The 15,000-nt window shown below is 50.2% G+C and overlaps 1 protein-coding gene across 1 annotated transcript in view; it reads right to left on the minus strand.

Annotated features, from left to right (window-relative positions):
• The window catches only part of LOC124024270 (RNA-binding motif, single-stranded-interacting protein 3-like), a gene marked incomplete at its 5' end in the record, with an annotated part of 72,474 nt that overhangs the window by 29,790 nt on the left and 27,684 nt on the right, over positions 1–15,000 (minus strand). Inside the window, 2 exons of the mRNA XM_046338257.1 lie at positions 2,687–2,737; positions 3,977–4,070. Coding sequence (XP_046194213.1) covers positions 2,687–2,737; positions 3,977–4,070 — 145 coding nt within the window. The remainder of the gene's footprint in view (positions 1–2,686; positions 2,738–3,976; positions 4,071–15,000) is intronic.

Consider the following 15,000-nt stretch of genomic DNA (forward strand, 5'->3'; position numbering starts at 1 on the left):
CCAGACCCTCTCTACCTCTCTACTAGACCTGTAGGGCCCAGACCTTCTCTACCTCTCTACCAGACCTGTAGGGCCCAGACGCTCTCTACCAGACCTGTAGGGCCCAGACCCTCTCTACCTCTCTACCAGACCTGTAGGGCCCAGACCCTCTCTATCAGACCTGTAGGGCCCAGACCCTCTCTACCTCTAGAGCGCTCGGGGTGGGAACACACAGGCTCTCTCTGAACTCTCACATCATGGCTGCAATTGTTAGGTCGTCCAGTAGGGGGCAGGCTTTCATTGTTGATGTGGCTGGATAAAGCAGTCCAGTATAGGCCTGTGCTGTAATCCTTTATCTCCCCTGTCCAGCTCCATTCCTCCATGTTGGGTTCATGTTCAGTTCCCATGCTCCAGCCAAGCCCCTCCCTGCTCCAGCCAAGCCCCTCCCTGTAGGGCCCAGACGCTCTCTACCAGACCTGTAGGGCCCAGACCCTCTCTACCAGACCTGTAGGGCCCAGACCCTCTCTACCAGACCTGTAGGGCCCAGACCCTCTCTACCAGACCTGTAGGGCCCAGATGCTCTCTACCTCTCTACTAGACCTGTAGGGCCCAGACCCTCTCTACCAGACCTGTAGGGCCCAGACCCTCTCTACCAGACCTGTAGGGCCCAGACACTCTACCAGACCTGTAGGGCCCAGACGCTCTCTACCAGACCTGTAGGGCCCAGACCCTCTCTACCAGACCTGTAGGGCCCAGATGCTTTCTACCAGACCTGTAGGGCCCAGATGCTTTCTACCAGACCTGTAGGTCCCAGACCCTCTCTACCTCTCTACCAGACCTGTAGGGCCCAGACCCTCTCTACCAGACTACATCGGTACTACAGCTGACTACATCAATACTACAGCAGACTACATCGATACTACAGCAGACTACATCAATATTACAGCAGACTACATCAATACTGCTGCAGACTACATCAATACTATTCCAGACTACACCAGTACTACAGCAGACTACATCAGTACTATTCCAGACTACATAGGTACTACATCAACACTACAGCAGACTACATCAATACTATTCCAGACTACACCAGTACTACAGCTGACTACATCAGTACTATTCCAGACTACACCAGTATTACATCAATACTACAGCAGACTACATCAATACTACAGCAGACTACATCAATACTACAGCAGACAACATCAATACTACAGCAGACTACATCAATACTACAGCAGACTACAACAATACTACAGTTGACTACATCAGTACTCCATCAATACTACAGCAGACTACAACAATACTACAGCAGACTACATCAGTACTACAGCAGACTACATCAGTACTCCATCAATACTACATCAGTACTACATCAATAATACAGCAGACTACATCAGTACTACAGCAGACTGCATCAGTACTACATCAGTACTACAGCAGACTACATCAGTACTACATCAATACTACAGCAGACTACATCAATACTACATCAATACTACATCAATACTACAGCAGACTACATCAATACTACATCAATACTACATCAATACTACAGCAGAATACACCAGTACTACAGCAGACTACATCAGTACTACATCAATACTACAGCAGACTACATCAATACTACAGCAGACTACATCAATACTACAGCTGACTACATCAGTACTACAGCAGACTACATCAATACTACATCAGTACTACATCAATACTACAGCAGACTACATCAGTACTATTCCAGACTACAGCAGACTACATCAGTACTACAGCTGACTACATCAGTACTATTCCAGACTACATAGGTACTACAGCAGACTACATCAATACTACAGCAGACTACATCAATACTACAGCTGACTACATCAGTACTATTCCAGACTACATAGGTACTACATCAACACTACAGCAGACTACATCAGTACTATTCCAGACTATATCAGTACTACATCGATACTACATCAGTACTACATCAATACTACAGCAGACTACATCAATATTACAGCAGACTACATCAATACTACAGCAGACTACATCAATATTACAGCTGACTACATCAATACTACAGCAGACTACATCAATACTACAGCTGACTACATCAATACTACAGCAGACTACATCAATACTACAGCAGACTACATCAATACTACAGCAGACTACATCAATACTACAGCTGACTACATCAATACTACATCAATATTACAGCTGACTACATCAGTACTACAGCAGACTACATCAATACTACATCAATACTACATCAATACTACAGCAGACTACATCAGTACTATTCCAGACTACATAGGTACTACATCAATACTACAGCAGACTACATCAATACTACATCAATACTACATCAATACTACAGCAGACTACATCAGTACTATTCCAGACTACATAGGTACTACATCAATACTACAGCTCATGCTGTCCTCCTCTGAGGTTCTCATTCAGGAGAAATATGTGAGATAAAGTAGATAAAGTAACTCAGCTCACGCACACGCACGCACACACACACACACACACGCAGGCGCACGCACGCGCACACACACACACACACACACACACACACACACACACACACACACACACACACACACACACACACACACACACACACACACACACACACACACACACACACACACACACACACACAGGCACGTACACACACACACACACACTATTGCGATGGCTGGGTTGTACTCACGGTAGGTTGCATAACATACTGTTGATGAGGCATCCAGGATGTATTCTGGACCTGTGGAGAGACATAAAACAGGACAGACAGAGAGTTATATTGTTTTATTGCTGTATAATTACAGTAAAACAGGAAAGACAGAGAGTTATATTGTTATATTGCTGTATAATTACAGTAATACATGACAGGCTTAGAGAGTTATATTGTTATATTGCTGTATAATTACAGTAAAACAGGAAAGGCTTAGAGAGTTATATTGTTATATTGCTGTATAATTACAGTAAACAGGAAAGACAGAGAGAGTTATATTGTTATATTGCTGTATAATTACAGTAAACAGGAAAGACAGAGAGAGTTATATTGTTATATTGCTGTATAATTACAGTAAAACATGACAGGCTTAGAGAGTTATATTGTTACATTGCTGTATAATTACAGTAAAACAGGAAAGGCTTAGAGAGTTATATTGTTATATTGCTGTATAATTACAGTAAAACAGGAAAGACAGAGAGAGTTATATTGTTATATTGCGGTATAATTACAGTAAAACATGACAGTCTTAGAGAGTTATATTGTTATATTGCTGTATAATTACAGTAAAACAGGAAAGGCTTAGAGAGTTATATTGTTATATTGTTGTATAATTACAGTAAAACATGACAGGCTTAGAGAGTTATATTGTTATATTGCGGTATAATTACAGTAATACATGACAGTCTGAGAGAGTTATATTGTTTTATTGTGGTATAATTACAGTAAAACTGGAAAGGCTTAGAGAGTTATATTGTTATATTGCGGTATAATTACAGTAATACATGACAATCTTAGAGAGTTATATTGTTATATTGCGGTATAATTACATCATCTATGCAGCAGTTTCATCATTAAAGACTCATCCTTCTGGACCAGACTCACTGCTTTCATCTCCCCCAATATAATACAATACTACTGCAGTATCCCCAATGCAATAGAGAGAGACAGAGAGACAGAGAGACAGAGACAGAGAGAGAGAGAGAGAGAGAGAGAGAGAGAGACAGAGAGAGAGAGACAGAGAGAGAGAGAGAGAGAGAGAGAGAGAGAGAGAGAGAGAGAGAGAGAGAGAGAGAGAGAGAGAGGGGGAGAGTGAGAGAGAGACAGAGAGAGGGGGTGAGAAACAGAGAGAGAGAGAAAGGGAAGGGGGAGATGTGGGGTCTGTATAAAATAGTCAATATGTCTTATTTGAGAGAGTGTGTACTAAGACTTGCCTAACACTCCATCTCCCACCTCCACATAGACACAACACCCCCCCATCCCCCTCACCTGGTACGTGGAGACGGGTGAGGCAGCGACGAAGGGAGTGATGGATGTCTGTGCTATCATCCTATTGGTGGAGATGTATGGAGAGGAGTAGAACCTACAGGAGAGAAGAAGAGACAGAAAGAGAGGAGGGAGGAGGAGATGAAGAGGAGAAGGGAGGATGACAGGACAGTAGAGAAGGAGAGACAGGAAGAGGAGAATGGAGGAAGACGTGACAGTAGAGAAGGAGAGACAGGAAGAGGAGAAGGGAGGATGACGGGACAGTAGAGAAGGAGAGACAGGAAGAGGAGAAGGGAGGATGACGGGACAGTAGAGGAGAGACAGGAAGAGGAGAAGGGAGGATGACGGGACAGTAGAGAAGGAGAGACAGGAAGAGGAGAAGGGAGGATGACAGGACAGTAGAGAAGGAGAGACAGGAAGAGGAGAATGGAGGAAGACGTGACAGTAGAGAAGGAGAGACAGGAAGAGGAGAAGGGAGGATGACGGGACAGTAGAGAAGGAGAGACAGGAAGAGGAGAAGGGAGGATGACGGGACAGTAGAGAAGGAGAGACAGGAAGAGGAGAATGGAGGAAGACGTGAGAGTAGAGAAGGAGAGACAGGAAGAGGAGAAGGGAGGATGATGGGACAGTAGAGAAGGAGAGACAGGAAGAGGAGAAGGGAGGATGACGGGACAGTAGAGAAGGAGAGACAGGAAGAGGAGAAGGGAGGATGACGGGACAGTAGAGAAGGAGAGACAGGAAGAGGAGAAGGGAGGATGACAGGACAGTAGAGAAGGAGAGACAGGAAGAGGAGAATGGAGGAAGATGTGACAGTAGAGAAGGAGAGACAGGAAGAGGAGAAGGGAGGATGACGGGACAGTAGAGAAGGAGAGACAGGAAGAGGAGAAGGGAGGATGACGGGACAGTAGAGAAGGAGAGACAGGAAGAGGAGAAGGGAGGATGACGGGACAGTAGAGAAGGAGAGACAGGAAGAGGAGAAGGGAGGATGACGGGACAGTAGAGAACGAGAGAAAGGAAGAGGAAAAGGGAGGATGACGGGAGAGTAGAGAAGGAGAGACAGGAAGAGGAGAATGGAGGAAGACGGGACAGTAGAGAAGGAGAGACAGGAAGAGGAGAATGGAGGAAGACGGGACAGTAGAGAAGGAGAGACATGAAGAGGAGAAGGGAGGATGACGGGACAGTAGAGAAGGAGAGACAGGAAGAGGAGAATGGAGGATGACGGGACAGTAGAGAAGGAGAGACAGGAGGAGAAGGGAGGATGACGGGACAGTAGAGAAGGAGAGACAGGAAGAGGAGAATGGAGGATGACGGGACAGTAGAGAAGGAGAGACAGGAAGAGGAGAAGGGAGGATGACGGGACAGTAGAGAAGGAGAGACAGGAAGAGGAGAATGGAGGATGACGGGACAGTAGAGAAGGAGAGACAGGAAGAGGAGAAGGGAGGATGACGGGACAGTAGAGAAGGAGAGACAGGAAGAGGAGAAGGGAGGATGACGGGACAGTAGAGAAGGAGAGACAGGAAGAGAAGGGAGGATGACGGGACAGTAGAGAAGGAGAGACAGGAAGAGGAGAAGGGAGGATGACGGGACAGTAGAGAAGGAGAGACAGGAAGAGGAGAAGGGAGGATGACGGGACAGTAGAGAAGGAGAGACAGGAAGAGGAGAATGGAGGAAGACGGGACAGTAGAGAAGGAGAGACAGGAAGAGGAGAATGGAGGATGACGGGACAGTAGAGAAGGAGACACGGGAAGAAGGGAGGGAAGGAGAGAGGAGAGAGGGTTAAACTTCATAATGTCACTCTAAGAGCAGGACAACAACCACTAGCAACAGTGACAGATTGGCTCAGCCCAACTGTGTCAAACCGTGGACTGACTGATTGATGACCCTGTCCTAGATTGTAACACCACAGACTCAACATCTGGCTGTGTGTGTGTGTGTGTGTGTGTGTGTGTGTGTGTGTGTGTGTGTGTGTGTGTGTGTGTGTGTGTGTGTGTGTGTGTGTGTGTGTGTGTGTGTGTGACAGAACACAAGAATAGTTTGGCTGGACACACAGTCCCCCTCTCTTCTGTCACTCAGAGTGTGCGTGTCTGTGTGTGTGTGTGTGTGTGTGTGTGTGTGTGTGTGTGTGTGTGTGTGTGTGTGTGTGTGTGTGTGTGTGTGTGTGTGTGTGTGTGTGTGTGTGTGTGTGTGTGTGTGTGTGTGTGTGTGTGTGTGTGTGTTGTGTATTACATCAAGCAGGTCTCTTGCTGTTCTGAATCGATTTCTCTGTCTATGGGATGGGGGGTATACAGGCTGAGTTATGGATGGGGGGGGTATACAGGCTGAGTTATGGATGGGGGGGTATACAGGCTGAGTTATGGATGGGGGGTATACAGGCTGAGTTATGGATGGGGGGTATACAGGCTGAGTTATGGATGGGGGGGGGGTATACAGGCTGAGTTATGGATGGGGGGTATACAGGCTGAGTTATGGATGGGGGGGGGGGTATACAGGCTGAGTTATGGATGGGGGGGGGGGTATACAGGCTGAGTTATGGATGGGGGGTATACAGGCTGAGTTATGGATGGGGGGGGGTATACAGGCTGAGTTATGGATGGGGGTATACAGGCTGAGTTATGGATGGGGGGTATACAGGCTGAGTTATGGATGGGGGGGGGTATACAGGCTGAGTTATGGATGGGGGGGGTATACAGGCTGAGTTATGGATGGGGGGTATACAGGCTGAGTTATGGATGGGGGGGGGTATACAGGCTGAGTTATGGATGGGGGGTATACAGGCTGAGTTATGGATGGGGGGGGGGGTATACAGGCTGAGTTATGGATGGGGGGTATACAGGCTGAGTTATGGATGGGGGGGTATACAGGCTGAGTTATGGATGGGGGGTATACAGGCTGAGTTATGGATGGGGGGGGGGTATACAGGCTGAGTTATGGATGGGGGGTATACAGGCTGAGTTATGGATGGGGGGGGTATACAGGCTGAGTTATGGATGGGGGGGTATACAGGCTGAGTTATGGATGGGGGGGGGTATACAGGCTGAGTTATGGATGGGGGTATACAGGCTGAGTTATGGATGGGGGGGTATACAGGCTGAGTTATGGATGGGGGTATACAGGCTGAGTTATGGATGGGGGTATACAGGCTGAGTTATGGATGGGGGGTATACAGGCTGAGTTATGGATGGGGGGGTATACAGGCTGAGTTATGGATGGGGGGGGGTATACAGGCTGAGTTATGGATGGGGGGGGGGGGGGGGGGGTACAGACTGAGTTATGGATGGGGGGTATACAGGCTGAGTTATGGATGGGGGGTATACAGGCTGAGTTATGGATGGGGGGGTATACAGGCTGAGTTATGGATGGGGGGGTATACAGGCTGAGTTATGGATGGGGGGGTATACAGGCTGAGTTATGGATGGGGGGGGGTATACAGGCTGAGTTATGGATGGGGGTATACAGGCTGAGTTATGGATGGGGGGTATACAGGCTGAGTTATGGATGGGGGGGTATACAGGCTGAGTTATGGATGGGGGTATACAGGCTGAGTTATGGATGGGGGGGTATACAGGCTGAGTTATGGATGGGGGTATACAGGCTGAGTTATGGATGGGGGGGTATACAGGCTGAGTTATGGATGGGGGGGGGTATACAGGCTGAGTTATGGATGGGGGTATACAGGCTGAGTTATGGATGGGGGGGGGGGTATACAGGCTGAGTTATGGATGGGGGGTATACAGGCTGAGTTATGGATGGGGGTATACAGGCTGAGTTATGGATGGGGGGGGTATACAGGCTGAGTTATGGATGGGGGGTATACAGGCTGAGTTATGGATGGGGGGGTATACAGGCTGAGTTATGGATGGGGGGGTATACAGGCTGAGTTATGGATGGGGTGGGGGGTATACAGGCTGAGTTATGGATGGGGGGTATACAGGCTGAGTTATGGATGGGGGGGTATACAGGCTGAGTTATGGATGGGGGGTATACAGGCTGAGTTATGGATGGGGGGTATACAGGCTGAGTTATGGATGGGGGGGTATACAGGCTGAGTTATGGATGGGGGGGGGGTATACAGGCTGAGTTATGGATGGGGGGTATACAGACTGAGTTATGGATGGGGGGTATACAGGCTGAGTTATGGATGGGGGGTATACAGGCTGAGTTATGGATGGGGGGGGGGTATACAGGCTGAGTTATGGATGGGGGGGTATACAGGCTGAGTTATGGATGGGGGTATACAGGCTGAGTTATGGATGGGGGGGGTATACAGGCTGAGTTATGGATGGGGGGGTATACAGGCTGAGTTATGGATGGGGGGGTATACAGGCTGAGTTATGGATGGGGGGTATACAGGCTGAGTTATGGATGGGGGGGGTATACAGGCTGAGTTATGGATGGGGGGTATACAGGCTGAGTTATGGATGGGGGGTATACAGGCTGAGTTATGGATGGGGGTATACAGGCTGAGTTATGGATGGGGGGGGGGGTATACAGGCTGAGTTATGGATGGGGGGTATACAGGCTGAGTTATGGATGGGGGGGTATACAGGCTGAGTTATGGATGGGGGGGTATACAGGCTGAGTTATGGATGGGGGGGTATACAGGCTGAGTTATGGATGGGGGGGGTATACAGGCTGAGTTATGGATGGGGGGGGGGGTATACAGGCTGAGTTATGGATGGGGGGGGGGTATACAGGCTGAGTTATGGATGGGGGGGTATACAGGCTGAGTTATGGATGGGGGGGGTATACAGGCTGAGTTATGGATGGGGGGTATACAGGCTGAGTTATGGATGGGGGTGGGTATACAGGCTGAGTTATGGATGGGGGGGGTATACAGGCTGAGTTATGGATGGGGGGTATACAGGCTGAGTTATGGATGGGGGGGGGTATACAGGCTGAGTTATGGATGGGGGGTATACAGGCTGAGTTATGGATGGGGGGTATACAGGCTGAGTTATGGATGGGGGGTATACAGGCTGAGTTATGGATGGGGGGGGGTATACAGGCTGAGTTATGGATGGGGGGGGTATACAGGCTGAGTTATGGATGGGGGGGGGGTATACAGGCTGAGTTATGGATGGGGGGGGGTATACAGGCTGAGTTATGGATGGGGGGGTATACAGGCTGAGTTATGGATGGGGGGGTATACAGGCTGAGTTATGGATGGGGGTATACAGGCTGAGTTATGGATGGGGGGTATACAGGCTGAGTTATGGATGGGGGGGGTATACAGGCTGAGTTATGGATGGGGGGGGGTATACAGGCTGAGTTATGGATGGGGGGGGGGGTATACAGGCTGAGTTATGGATGGGGGGGGGGTATACAGGCTGAGTTATGGATGGGGGGGTATACAGGCTGAGTTATGGATGGGGGGTATACAGGCTGAGTTATGGATGGGGGTATACAGGCTGAGTTATGGATGGGGGTATACAGGCTGAGTTATGGATGGGGGGTATACAGGCTGAGTTATGGATGGGGGGGTATACAGGCTGAGTTATGGATGGGGGGTATACAGGCTGAGTTATGGATGGGGGGGTATACAGGCTGAGTTATGGATGGGGGGGGGTATACAGGCTGAGTTATGGATGGGGGGGGTATACAGGCTGAGTTATGGATGGGGGTATACAGGCTGAGTTATGGATGGGGGGTATACAGGCTGAGTTATGGATGGGGGGTATACAGGCTGAGTTATGGATGGGGGGTATACAGGCTGAGTTATGGATGGGGGGGTATACAGGCTGAGTTATGGATGGGGGGTATACAGGCTGAGTTATGGATGGGGGGTATACAGGCTGAGTTATGGATGGGGGGGTATACAGGCTGAGTTATGGATGGGGGGGTATACAGGCTGAGTTATGGATGGGGGGTATACAGGCTGAGTTATGGATGGGGGGGTATACAGGCTGAGTTATGGATGGGGGTATACAGGCTGAGTTATGGATGGGGGGGTATACAGGCTGAGTTATGGATGGGGGGGGTATACAGGCTGAGTTATGGATGGGGGGTATACAGGCTGAGTTATGGATGGGGGGGGGTATACAGGCTGAGTTATGGATGGGGGGGGGTATACAGGCTGAGTTATGGATGGGGGGGGGTATACAGGCTGAGTTATGGATGGGGGGGGGTATACAAGCTGAGTTATGGATGGGGGGGGGTATACTGGCTGAGTTATGGATGGGGGGTATACAGGCTGAGTTATGGATGGGGGGGGTATACAGGCTGAGTTATGGATGGGGGGTATACAGGCTGAGTTATGGATGGGGGGTATACAGGCTGAGTTATGGATGGGGGGTATACAGGCTGAGTTATGGATGGGGGTATACAGGCTGAGTTATGGATGGGGGGGGGGTATACAGGCTGAGTTATGGATGGGGGGGGGTATACAGGCTGAGTTATGGATGGGGGGTATACAGGCTGAGTTATGGATGGGGGGGGGTATACAGGCTGAGTTATGGATGGGGGGTATACAGGCTGAGTTATGGATGGGGGGGGGGTATACTGGCTGAGTTATGGATGGGGGGGTATACAGGCTGAGTTATGGATGGGGGGGGGTATACAGGCTGAGTTATGGATGGGGGGTATACAGGCTGAGTTATGGATGGGGGGGTATACAGGCTGAGTTATGGATGGGGGGTATACAGGCTGAGTTATGGATGGGGGGGTATACAGACTGAGTTATGGATGGGAGGGGGGTATACAGGCTGAGTTATGGATGGGGGGGGTATACAGGCTGAGTTATGGATGGGGGGGGGTATACAGGCTGAGTTATGGATGGGGGGGTATACAGGCTGAGTTATGGATGGGGGGTATACAGGCTGAGTTATGGATGGGGGGGTATACAGGCTGAGTTATGGATGGGGGGTATACAGGCTGAGTTATGGATGGGAGGGGTATACAGGCTGAGTTATGGATGGGGGGTATACAGGCTGAGTTATGGATGGGGGGGGGTATACAGGCTGAGTTATGGATGGGGGGGGGGTATACAGGCTGAGTTATGGATGGGGGGGTATACAGGCTGAGTTATGGATGGGGGGGGTATACAGGCTGAGTTATGGATGGGGGGGGGGGTATACAGGCTGAGTTATGGATGGGGGTGGGGGTATACAGGCTGAGTTATGGATGGGGGGGGTATACAGGCTGAGTTATGGATGGGGGGTATACAGGCTGAGTTATGGATGGGGTGGGGGTATACTGGCTGAGTTATGGATGGGGGGGGTATACAGGCTGAGTTATGGATGGGGGGGGTATACAGGCTGAGTTATGGATGGGGGGGTATACAGGCTGAGTTATGGATGGGGGTGGGGGTATACAGGCTGAGTTATGGATGGGGGGTATACAGGCTGAGTTATGGATGGGGGGGGGGGGGTATACAGGCTGAGTTATGGATGGGGGTGGGGTATACAGGCTGAGTTATGGATGGGGGTGGGGTATACAGGCTGAGTTATGGATGGGGGGTATACAGGCTGAGTTATGGATGGGGGGGTATACAGGCTGAGTTATGGATGGGGGGGGGGTATACAGGCTGAGTTATGGATGGGGGTATACAGGCTGAGTTATGGATGGGGGGGGGGGGGGTATACAGGCTGAGTTATGGATGGGGGGTATACAGGCTGAGTTATGGATGGGGGGGTATACAGGCTGAGTTATGGATGGGGGGGGTATACAGGCTGAGTTATGGATGGGGGGGGTATACAGGCTGAGTTATGGATGGGGGGTATACAGGCTGAGTTATGGATGGGGGGGTATACAGGCTGAGTTATGGATGGGGGGTATACAGGCTGAGTTATGGATGGGGGGTATACAGACTGAGTTATGGATGGGGGGGTATACAGGCTGAGTTATGGATGGGGGGGTATACAGGCTGAGTTATGGATGGGGGGTATACAGGCTGAGTTATGGATGGGGGGGTATACAGACTGAGTTATGGATGGGGGGTATACAGGCTGAGTTATGGATGGGGGGGGGGTATACAGGCTGAGTTATGGATGGGGGGGGGGTATACAGGCTGAGTTATGGATGGGGGGTATACAGGCTGAGTTATGGATGGGGGGGTATACAGGCTGAGTTATGGATGGGGGTATACAGGCTGAGTTATGGATGGGGTGGGGGTATACAGGCTGAGTTATGGATGGGGGGGGGTATACAGGCTGAGTTATGGATGGGGGGGGGTATACAGGCTGAGTTATGGATGGGGGGTATACAGGCTGAGTTATGGATGGGGGGGTATACAGGCTGAGTTATGGATGGGGGGGTATACAGGCTGAGTTATGGATGGGGGGGGTATACAGGCTGAGTTATGGATGGGGGGGTATACAGGCTGAGTTATGGATGGGGGGGGGTATACAGGCTGAGTTATGGATGGGGGGGGGTATACAGGCTGAGTTATGGATGGGGGGTATACAGGCTGAGTTATGGATGGGGGGGGTATACAGGCTGAGTTATGGATGGGGGGTATACAGGCTGAGTTATGGATGGGGGGGGGGGGGGGTATACAGGCTGAGTTATGGATGGGGGTATACAGGCTGAGTTATGGATGGGGGGGGTATACAGGCTGAGTTATGGATGGGGGGGGGGTATACAGGCTGAGTTATGGATGGGGGTATACAGGCTGAGTTATGGATGGGGGGGTATACAGGCTGAGTTATGGATGGGGGGGTATACAGGCTGAGTTATGGATGGGGGGGGTATACAGGCTGAGTTATGGATGGGGGGGTATACAGGCTGAGTTATGGATGGGGGGGGGGTATACAGGCTGAGTTATGGATGGGGGGGTATACAGGCTGAGTTATGGATGGGGGGGTATACAGGCTGAGTTATGGATGGGGGGGGGGTATACAGGCTGAGTTATGGATGGGGGGGGGGTATACAGGCTGAGTTATGGATGGGGGGTATACAGGCTGAGTTATGGATGGGGGGGGGGTATACAGGCTGAGTTATGGATGGGGGGGGGTATACAGGCTGAGTTATGGATGGGGGGTATACAGGCTGAGTTATGGATGGGGGGGGGTATACAGGCTGAGTTATGGATGGGGGTGGGGGGTATACAGGCTGAGTTATGGATGGGGGGGGTATACAGGCTGAGTTATGGATGGGGGGGGGGGTATACAGGCTGAGTTATGGATGGGGGGGGTATACAGGCTGAGTTATGGATGGGGGGTATACAGGCTGAGTTATGGATGGGGGGGGGTATACAGGCTGAGTTATGGATGGGGGGGTATACAGGCTGAGTTATGGATGGGGGGGGTATACAGGCTGAGTTATGGATGGGGGGGGGTATACAGGCTGAGTTATGGATGGGGGGGTATACAGGCTGAGTTATGGATGGGGGGGTATACAGGCTGAGTTATGGATGGGGGGGTATACAGGCTGAGTTATGGATGGGGGGGTATACAGGCTGAGTTATGGATGGGGGGGGGGTATACAGGCTGAGTTATGGATGGGGGGTATACAGGCTGAGTTATGGATGGGGGGTATACAGGCTGAGTTATGGATGGGGGGGTATACAGGCTGAGTTATGGATGGGGGGGGGGTATACAGGCTGAGTTATGGATGGGGGGGGGTATACAGGCTGAGTTATGGATGGGGGGGTATACAGGCTGAGTTATGGATGGGGGGTATACAGGCTGAGTTATGGATGGGGGGGGGGTATACAGGCTGAGTTATGGATGGGGGGGTATACAGGCTGAGTTATGGATGGGGGGGGGTATACAGGCTGAGTTATGGATGGGGGGGTATACAGGCTGAGTTATGGATGGGGGGGTATACAGGCTGAGTTATGGATGGGGGGGGGGTATACAGGCTGAGTTATGGATGGGGGGGGTATACAGGCTGAGTTATGGATGGGGGGGGTATACAGGCTGAGTTATGGATGGGGGGGGGTATACAGGCTGAGTTATGGATGGGGGGTATACAGGCTGAGTTATGGATGGGGGGGGGGGGGGTATACAGGCTGAGTTATGGATGGGGGGGGGGTATACTGGCTGAGTTATGGATGTGTGATATAGTATATTAATGACAGTGTGTATAGAAACTGGAGCCGGAGAGGACAGACAGCTCAGAGGTTCTTTATTTTGGCTTTTTAGTGGCTACAGCCAATAGCATTGTTTCAGCCATTAAACAACGAAACTACTACTTGGAGACAGAATATTACTCTGACTGTGTACCAAATGGGACCCTTTATATTCCTGATCGGCCCCTGGTCAACAGGAGAGCACTATAAAGGGACCAGGGTACTGTCCTGTGTACCAAATGGGACCCTGTGTGTCTGTCTGTCTGTTTGTCTGTCTGTCTGTCTTTCTTTCTCTCTCTCGCTGTCTGTCTCTCTCTATCTTTCAAAAATACACAATGATTTAGCTGGGACCTCAGGCACTTTAGCTGTGTGTGTGTGTGTGTGTGTGTGTGTGTGTGTGTGTGTGTGTGTGTGTGTGTGTGTGTGTGTGTGTGTGTGTGTGTGTGTGTGTGTGTGTGTGTGTGTGTTGTGCATGCGTGCGTGTGTGTGTGTGCGTGTTTGTGTGTGTTGTCACCCTGATAAACGAGTCTGAGAGAGGCTGAGATGTAGTCTCCAATAAAATCAGTTCTGCATCGAACCCAAAACCACGAGCTTGTAGAAAACCAACTGTAATCAATTATTTCCTCCTTTTCAAGTTTCTGTTTTCTTTCGCTGTCCTCCTCCTGACCTCACCCCCATCTCCTCCCTGTCTCTTCTCCTACACTCCATCCATCGCTGTCCTCCTCCTGACCTCACCCCAATCCCCTCCCTGTCTCTTCTCCTACACTCCATCCCTCGCTGTCTTCTCCTCTAATTAGTGAAATTAGCATTTCAGACTAATTTAACAGTCTCTCTGGAACTCTGTTTTATAACCTTGCAGAAGGTTTAGGACAATACAGCATTAAATAAACACCTGACAGAGAGAGAGAGAGAGAGAGAGAGAGAGAGAGAGAGAGAGAGAGAGAGAGAGAGAGAGAGAGAGAGAGAGAGAGAGAGAGAGAGAGAGAGAGAGAGAGAGAGAGAGAGAGAGAGAGAGAGA

The sequence above is a fragment of the Oncorhynchus gorbuscha genome, unplaced genomic scaffold (genome assembly GCF_021184085.1).
Source record: "Oncorhynchus gorbuscha isolate QuinsamMale2020 ecotype Even-year unplaced genomic scaffold, OgorEven_v1.0 Un_scaffold_1812, whole genome shotgun sequence".
NCBI classification, from domain to species: domain Eukaryota; kingdom Metazoa; phylum Chordata; class Actinopteri; order Salmoniformes; family Salmonidae; genus Oncorhynchus; species Oncorhynchus gorbuscha.